This window comes from Haliotis rufescens, unplaced genomic scaffold (assembly GCF_023055435.1).
Source record: "Haliotis rufescens isolate VD_foot unplaced genomic scaffold, xgHalRufe1.0.p SCAF_3, whole genome shotgun sequence".
Taxonomy (NCBI): domain Eukaryota; kingdom Metazoa; phylum Mollusca; class Gastropoda; order Lepetellida; family Haliotidae; genus Haliotis; species Haliotis rufescens.
In genome coordinates this window covers 55,811,065-55,820,549 of record NW_025964001.1, presented here as the reverse complement: position 1 = coordinate 55,820,549, position 9,485 = coordinate 55,811,065, and the positions used below count along the sequence as shown (strand labels likewise).

The window sequence follows — 9,485 nt, the reverse complement described above, 5'->3', positions numbered from 1 at the left end:
TGAAACCTATTTCTCGTGTCCCCCGCCATGATATTGTTGGAATATCGCTAAAAGCGGCGTAAAACCATACTCACTCATCTTACGGTGCAGGCGTGTACATAAGCTGTTAACTATATGGTACAAATGATAAAGAGAACTGTCCAACTCCATCAAGTTCCAACGCTAATTCATCTGAATCACTCATTTCTTCTCTGTACCAACTCTTCAAATAATCTTCAGAAAGTTTTGGTACAAATGATAAAGAGAAGATAGTGTTCACCACTCTTTATTGGCTGAGTCCTTCGTAACATTAAATATGTTCTGAAGAGTAAAATAAATATACTCTTTAGTGATAATAAAGCAAATAAATCAATTAAAGTTCTTGAAAAGTATTCAAACATTCATAATGTTCACCCAAATCATCCCCAATAAAGGTTACATTTCATTTTGAAACAAGGATTTCTCCTTAAATTTAACTCCCTACAAAATTCACATTTACGGTAAATAAACATTTTCTTTGACTGATATTTACGCAACAAAGAATAGTTATACCATTTAGGTGATATAACAATACTTGAAAACATTACAAATACTTCCAGCATATATTTTGAGCACTCAAAGATGATTGAAAATCGAACAACACGCTCTTTGAAAAATGCAAAATGAATTATCAATAAAGTTGACGTATTTCCAAAACTTGCATTTACGACATGATAATATATTAAACAAAAAACAGTATTTCATACCTGAAGATTAGTGCTCAGCCGCTAACTCTCTGCAACACACAGAAATTCTCACACATTTGACCATCGCGGGTCACTCACGCTCATCGCTGGAGCTCGCAATACACAACAGGGAGTTATCATTATTTTGAAGCACAGTTCATATACCAAAACGGCTTGATCAAACCGGCAAACTAAAATATGTCTTTCTTGGCATAAATGAAATTAATTATGTTATTTCAGATTCAAATGTCACATCAACCAAATCCTCCGGGGGCAACCAAGTGCCATCTGAAAACAGTCTATGTGAAATATTCCAGGATCAGACAGCATTTCTGTACTGATCTGTTGTATTCACCGTTCTTGGTGCGAACTCTGACATTTCTGATTATACCATCCTTTCCTGGAAATAAATCAACGATTCTTGCCAAGTCCCATTTTCCTCTTGGTGCATTGTTGTCCATGAGCAGAACAATATCTCCTATCTGGAGTTGTCTCCCCTGTGTACGCCACTTGCTCCTACGCATGAGAGTTGGTAGATACTCTCGTAGAAACCTCTTCCAAATCTGTTTCACCAGCATCTGCACATATTCAAACCTTTTATGCAGGTTCTTTGTCTCCTGGAACGGTCCTTGTGGAACATTTATGGAAGCTCTCCCTAACAGGAAGTGGTTGGGTGTTAGGGCTTGTGGATCATTAGGATCCTGTGCTGTATAATACGATGGTCTTGCGTTCAGCAAACCTTTCACTTCTGCAAATGCAGTTGATAACTCATTCCAGCTGAGAATCTGTTGACCGATGATGACCTTAAGAGATCTTTTCACTTGTTTAATCAAACTTTCATAGATTCCACCTTGGTGTGGGCTCAAAGGCGTGATGAACTTCCAATTGATTCTGTGCAGCAATGCAAAGTCCATCATTTGTTGTTTGCCTTCTATGAATATGGTACGAAGTTCTCTCTCGGTTCCAACAAACGATGTGCCATTATCAGAAATAACTGTGTGTGGCCATCCATGATTTGATACAAAACGACGCAATGCTTGTAGAAATGCCTGAGTAGACAATCCATCCACTATCTCTAAGTGAACCGCTCTCACATTCGCGCACGTAAAGATTGCTCCCCATACCTTTTGGGTTTTGTTCCTACCATACTTGATTGACATTGGTCCGAAGAGATCAACTCCTGTTACATGGAATGGTGGTGAGAATGGAAGCAATCTTTCTGGAGGCAAGTCAGCCATCAGAGTGGTATGACCAGGCTGACGTAACTTCCTGCACACAACACAATTTCTCACAATACTCTTGGCTAGGTTCCGCCCACGCACAATCCAAAAATATCTCCTACTCTCGCACAATGTTCTCTCTGGACCAGCATGACCCATTTGAACATGAACATCACACATTATCAATCTGCATACGTGGTGACCTGGAGACAATAGTACTGGATGAATCTGATCATACTGCAGTGGAGAATGTCTGAGTCTACCTCCTACTCGAACAATACCCTTTTCCTCAAAGGGAGCTAGATCACAGAAGTCACTCTTCCAATCATTCATTCCACGTTGGACACACTTGATCCAATACAATTCAGCTGCTTTCATCTCTTCACAACTCACTGTTATAGCATTATCCCCTAGTTGTGAAACCTTATGTATCTTGTCCTTGAGTTTCCTGACAAACCTTAGGCAGTATGCTGTAACTCGCAGAAGTCGTTGCCATGATGAAAACTTATCTGCTTCTATGACAGGGTTGATTGGTGCACAAGCAGCAATAGCTGGACACTTCCTTTTCTCCTCACTGGATTCAGTAGTTGCTGCATCACATGGCTGGGTTGGCCACTCATTAGCTGGTAACTTCAAGAATTCTGGCCCATTCATCCAGCTACCATTCAATTCCTCCACAGAAATTCCTCTGCTAAGATCATCTGCAGGATTCCAATATGTTGGCACATATCTCCAGTGTGTCTGATTCCACTGAGATTGTATCTCGGCTATGCGGACACCAACAAAGGCTTTGAATGTTATTGATTCTGCTCTGATCCAATGAAGCACAATTTGTGAGTCTGTCCACAATATCACATCTGACAGCTTCTGTCTGATTTCTCTTTTGATTGTTGTGGCCAACCTTGAAGCAATCAATGCCGCCATAAGCTCCAATCTCGGTATTGTTGTCTGATGCAATGGCGCAACTCTAGCCTTTGCCATAATCAACTGTGTTGAAGTCTCATTTTCTGTTGCACATGTGAGATATGCTGCAGCTCCATAGGCTTTCATGCTTGCGTCTGCAAAGACGTGTAGAGTTGTTGTGTTCACGGAATCAGGAGGTTTCAAACAGCGTGGAAACTGAACATCTCTCAACCTTTGCAGTTCCAGAAACAGATTCGACCACTGAACATACATTTCTTTGGGTAACTCATCATCCAAAACCAACGATTTCTGACGCCAGATATCCTGCATAGCTACTCTGGCTTTGATAGTGATTGCTAAAGCTAGTCCAAGTGGGTCGTACAACATTGACATTCTGGATAAAACTTGTCTCTTAGTGTATTTCTCTGCAACCAGATTCTTGACTGCAAAACTCAGATTATCAGTATCCGGATTCCATCGAATACCCAAGGTCTTGATTTCTTCACCATCAAGACTGACAGACGAAGACGCTTGTGGTTGATTTTCTCTACTCTGTTCACGAACCAACTGCGAAGAACAAAACCACTTTTTGATCTGAAACTGTCCAGTGGCTAACACAGCATTAACCTCATTGATTTTCTTCGTAGCCTTTCCTGGGGTTTCACACGAATGAATCAGATCGTCCATATACCTGTCGTCTCTCAAAATTGCTGATGCCTCAGGATATCTGTCCTCATTCTCTTCAGCAATTCGAAGCATTACATAACTTGCCATGTCTGGAGAGGACTTATCACCGAAAGCCACTCTGAGCAATCTGTACACTGACGGCTCTCTATCCACCTCTAAGTCTCTCCATAGGAATCTGTGTAAATGAGTGTCACTCTCTCTCAACCTGATCTGAAGATACATCTTGGAGATGTCTCCAACTATAGCAACTCTGTCCTCTCGAAACCTCAGAAGAACACTCAGCAAGTTCCCAATGAGACCTGGACCCTTATACAGATATGAGTTGAGCGATACACCATCACACACACATGCCGGATCAAACACAACTGTCAATGGGGTACTGGGCTTGTCCGGTCTATAAACTCCATGGTGTGGAAGATAATAAACTGGGAAACCACTAGTTTTCACATTGGGTTCATCAATCTTTTCTGCCCATTCTTTCTGCTCATACTCATTCACAGCATCACAATACATTTTAGCCTTTTGGTCATTCTTCAGGAGATTCTTCTCAAGAGACACAAGTCTTCTATAGGCTACATTATAGTTGTTTTGGAAGTAAGGCAGGGTTCTTCTTCCATGGAAGACCAATCTCGTATCTGTCCTGAACCTTGCGACACGATTCTTTCATCAGTTTGAGTGCTACTCGATCCTCAATTGAGAGTACTTCAACAGAACATTTACAATTTGGAGCTTGTACCCCCAATGTTTCAAACTGGTAGAATTTGTCAAGATTAAGTTTCTCCACAAAGTTCACTGAGCATATCACTGAACGTTGAGTTTTGTCTGGACCCATCACATACCATCCGAGCTTGCTCTTCTTTCCGATCGGATCAAATGGAAGACCTTGACGAACCTCTTCTTCAGCATGCAAGTGAGAATACTGAACTCCCAAGATGAGATCAATAGGTCCCGCCTTGTGCGACAATTCGATGTTGTTAAGATGTGAGAATGATCTCAACCAGTTTCTATCCAAAGGCTTAACATTCAAAACAGTCTTATCAATCTCATAAGCTTCTACTTCAAATGCCTCACTGCTTTCAAGTGAAGAAATCCAAAATTTCAATCTGCGACTGTTAATGTTCTCAAGTTTCTCACATCCTACAAGTGATAGATCAAGTCTCTCCTTGTTACCCTGGAGACCAAGTGATTTTGCAAATTCTTTGCGAATGATTGTGGTTCCTGCACCTCCATCTATGAGGACATTACCTTCCCTGGTCCTACCATTTAAGGATTTAAACATCACCCTGACCACTGGTAGAATACTATTTGTATCAATGATAGAACTGGCCACCTGTGGGTCAAAATGCAACATCTTGTTGTGTGTACGTGAACATCCGTTGATACCACAGGCCTTCTTGGTCTTACAGTCTCTCGTAATATGGCCTCTGACAAGACAGCCAAAACACAGACGTAGGTCTCGAACCTTCTGAGTCCTCTCTGGAACAGTACAATCTGTGAATGTTGGGCAATCTGAGATTCTATGTTCTTCAGAACAAAGATAACATATGGGCCCCCTCTTCATCTGCTGATGAGAATATAACCCCTTTATCCTTCTGGAATCACTTCTTCTTTCCAAATCCCCAAAGTCTGGGTCGAACTCTGCTTTTACCCGTTTTCTGATAAAATCACTGATATGGCGAATTGACGGCCGTTCACCTCTTTCTCTGATATCAGATGCCTTCACTTTCCATCTATCAATAAGGTACCCTGGCATACGCATTACTATCTGCCGCAAATTATCATTTGCGTTTATATCTGCAAAGGAACCCATCCGTGTTAAAGTTGCTATGCAATTAATCAGATCTAAGGAGAAATCTCGCAGCGCCTCTCGTCCCTGTATTCTGTTCCCCTTAGTCAGCTTGTTCACATATGCTCTTGCAATATAACTTTCCTGGCCGAACTGTTCCTTTAACATTTTTAAGGCAGTAGCGTACATGGTACCACTAGATCCAAGTCCTGCAATGGCCCTCTCAGCCTCACCAGTCAGATGCATCTTTAATTGTACCAGTCTCATGGCATCTGTTAAATGGGCTTTATCATGGATATGAATTTTGAATCTTTCCATGAAATTCACATAATCCAAAGGATCCCCTGAATATTTAGGAAGAGTGATATTAGGTATGTCCCTACTGGCTTCAATCTTGATCAATGCCTCCGCTAAACTCATGTTCGGGGTGTTGCTTAGACAGTGTTTAGTCTCCTGATACTCCTTCAGTGAAGTTATCCACCCATCAAATCCTTCACTTGATCCAGCAAGAGATGTATTGTCATCCTGAGATGCATTATCTTTATAAGATGCACTGTCATCATCTTCAGCAGCTTGAAATGATGTTGAAGGACCACTTTGAACCTTGACAGATTTACCCTTTCCCTTTGACACAGTCTCTGTTTCATGTTCTGTGATGTCAAGTGATGCTAGATAATCCTCTGCTAATTCTTCTATTCCATAGATATCATTGGTTAGATCCGACTCCCATTTATCTAAACCTGCAACTTTTGCCTCTTCTGTATTTTCATACAGTTCTCCATGTAATTCACATGCCTTTGTATAATCAGCTCTGAGTTCTTCTAACTCCTTTAAAATTCTTCTTTTTTTCACCATTTTAGTTTGCATGTTGTCTTTAAGTCTATTTAAAGTTCTGGTAATTTTCCCTTTAATCACCTTTCTCTTTGCTTTCACAATCTGCATTCTCTCTTTTACATTGGTAACACCTGCACCTTCAGCCTCTTGTGAACTTCCATTCCACAACTGTCCAACTCCATCAAGTTCCAACGCTAATTCATCTGAATCACTCATTTCTTCTCTGTACCAACTCTTCAAATAATCTTCAGAAAGTTTTGGTACAAATGATAAAGAGAAGATAGTGTTCACCACTCTTTATTGGCTGAGTCCTTCGTAACATTAAATATGTTCTGAAGAGTAAAATAAATATACTCTTTAGTGATAATAAAGCAAATAAATCAATTAAAGTTCTTGAAAAGTATTCAAACATTCATAATGTTCACCCAAATCATCCCCAATAAAGGTTACATTTCATTTTGAAACAAGGATTTCTCCTTAAATTTAACTCCCTACAAAATTCACATTTACGGTAAATAAACATTTTCTTTGACTGATATTTACGCAACAAAGAATAGTTATACCATTTAGGTGATATAACAATACTTGAAAACATTACAAATACTTCCAGCATATATTTTGAGCACTCAAAGATGATTGAAAATCGAACAACACGCTCTTTGAAAAATGCAAAATGAATTATCAATAAAGTTGACGTATTTCCAAAACTTGCATTTACGACATGATAATATATTAAACAAAAAAACAGTATTTCATACCTGAAGATTAGTGCTCAGCCGCTAACTCTCTGCAACACACAGAAATTCTCACACATTTGACCATCGCGGGTCACTCACGCTCATCGCTGGAGCTCGCAATACACAACAGGGAGTTATCATTATTTTGAAGCACAGTACATATACCAAAACGGCTTGATCAAACCGGCAAACTAAAATATGTCTTTCTTGGCATAAATGAAATTAATTATGTTATTTCAGATTCAAATGTCATATCAACCACTATATTTTATCACTAGCTGACCGTTTTACACAAATAATGATAATTTACATTGTTAAGTTTCCACATTTGATGAGAACAATGCCCTGGACACAAAAAGATTAATAAGGCTATGGTAAATACTTAGCTCTCGAGTCAGTGTGCTAAATTAAATCTGCAAAACTCTTTCCATAATCAATGTGTGAAGCCGATTTCTGGAGTCCCCCGCCGTGATATTGCTTGAATATTGCTAAAAGCGGCGTAAAACCATACTCACTCACTCACTCACTTTCCATAATCAAAATAGAAACGACAAAACATCAGTTCCATAATCATAAAAAAACATATCCAATGAAAACATAGTCCATAGTACGATTCCGACTGTGTCATAAGCATGCGTTTATGAATCACTATTAAATAGTTATGAGAGCTGGTCAGCGTTTCCTGTCCGCCAGGTGGCACCCGTCATATGCACAAAGTCAAGTCAATTGTCCACCTAAAAACACGGTAAAATATGCTACAAGTCAAAATAGGGACATCGTTTTTGTCACCAATGCGTCCAATTTGGAAATGTCCTGCCAATGTGTATTTATCACCAAAACTGTCTCCCACAGGAGATATCGCTTGCGTGAGATCAAGCGATTTATTTACTTGCCCGTGAAGAGATCACCCGTTTAATAAACATACAGCTGTATTACACATTGTGTAATACCAAAACGCGTGCTTATGTACCCTCGGAACATGTTTCACGAACAAATATTGAAAGCTCTCAACATCCCTTGGCGTATTCAACGACATTGCGTGTGGAGTTGATAGATCACTGAGAGGAGCTTATGCACACTTGATGACCCCAGCAACCTTGTTGCTAGGCTGACGTCACATGGCATTGTTTCGCCGAAGGATCTTGCAACAAAATTCCACAAATTACGTCATCGGGTATTGTGATGTGATTATAAACTTTGAGGTGCAAGGCCACGTTCCACAAGGCGATCGTAATACTGTAGCGCAACGACAGCCGTTGGTCGAAGTTAAAGTATGTGAGTTGCGATAACCTTAACGCTACGATAATTTTGTGGAACGGACGCCTGAATTCTAAAGGTGGGCCGTTGTATGATATTAAATTCATACGTTTCAACTTTTGACGTGTTTGAAGTATTATTGTGTTAAACTCAATCGGATTATGCCGTGGATCGTGTAGGTGTCAGCCTATTCACACTCAACAGTATAATTCTAAAAACATTATAAATGGCAAGTAATAAATAAAATACTAAACTCGCTCCCGTGTAAAACCAATTTTATGAAACTCGTGAATAGTTGTGGTATCTGACTCGCTTTCGCTCGTCAGATACCAGAACTATTCACTCGTTTCATAAAATTGGTATTACACGGGAGCTCGTTTAGTATTCCTTATATCTACACTGTAGATATCGCTGCAATGAAATTGCATCACAATGCTTTGCAGACCATTGTGACGTCATTGTTACCATGACGTCACAATCAAATGACACCAATGGCTCTGCTACTAGTACTGAAGCTGTAAGCAGTACTTTTTACACTGAAGACACTGCTTATTACTGTCTTCAAACTGAAAAAGTCGGAAGAATGATGTTGAGAGATAAATAAAATCTCACCCTCGTGTCTTTTGATGTCAAATATATCGACACTCATTGATAAAAGTGGAAAAAATCCTCGCCGAGCCTCGGAGTTTTCCCACTTTAATCAACTCGTGTTCATAAATATTTGATATCAAAAGACACTCGGGTGAGATTCTCTATATAATGTTTACTGAGGTCTTGAATGTCGTAACTGAAGCCTTTTATGTCGTATGGCGCTCTTTGAAATCTTCCTAGAAAGATCAAACTCGATTGTAACTCAAAAAGTTATGAAATGCAGATGCCAAAGGCTGGAGCTGCTGAAATATTGCTCGACAGAAAGCTGACTGTTGGAAGTTGTCATCCCTGTTTCTTGCCTCTCTGAATCTTTATGCATGGACCTAAATATGACATCGCTGAATTGTATTTATCTTCCAATCCGTTTTAGTTAAGTACATGTTCTAGCCGATCTTCTAATTGTATTACTTCCTTCATTCGGTATCAAATCTGTTAATCCTAGTCTAAATTTTAGGGGTCCCAGTCGTCTAAGGGCCGCGATTCGCTGTGCAGAGTTGCGTCCCTTGGTTTCTTGGGCACGCCAGAAACCTATGATTGTGGGTTCGAATCCCGGTTCGCCCCTATTATGTTTCTAGGTTTGTTAGCACCATACCCGTGCTCGTGGGTTTCACCGAAGTGGTAAATGTCTGAGACCTGCATCACCTCGGGCTTTCCTCCCACATTAAGCTGAGGAATACTGTTAAAAGTCGCGTTAAAAACCCAACTC

The 9,485-nt window shown here is 40.0% G+C and overlaps 1 protein-coding gene and 1 long non-coding RNA gene across 2 annotated transcripts; both read right to left on the bottom strand.

Moving 5' to 3' along the window:
* Positions 1-249: 249 nt before the first annotated feature.
* On the bottom strand, positions 250-4,097 carry LOC124123762. The gene is made up of 2 exons (XM_046486931.2): positions 726-4,097; positions 250-300 (listed from the first exon to the last, which is right to left on the bottom strand). Exon 1 carries the CDS (start codon positions 4,025-4,027, stop codon positions 1,004-1,006), a length of 3,024 nt encoding a protein of 1,007 aa, XP_046342887.2. The 5' UTR covers positions 4,028-4,097; the 3' UTR covers positions 250-300; positions 726-1,003.
* A 2,318-nt stretch (positions 4,098-6,415) lies between these two features.
* On the bottom strand, positions 6,416-7,220 carry LOC124148766. Its single transcript, XR_007223185.1, has 2 exons — positions 6,893-7,220; positions 6,416-6,466 (listed from the first exon to the last, which is right to left on the bottom strand). It is a non-coding gene; the product is annotated as an uncharacterized LOC124148766 (long non-coding RNA).
* Between the last annotated feature and the right edge of the window lie 2,265 nt (positions 7,221-9,485).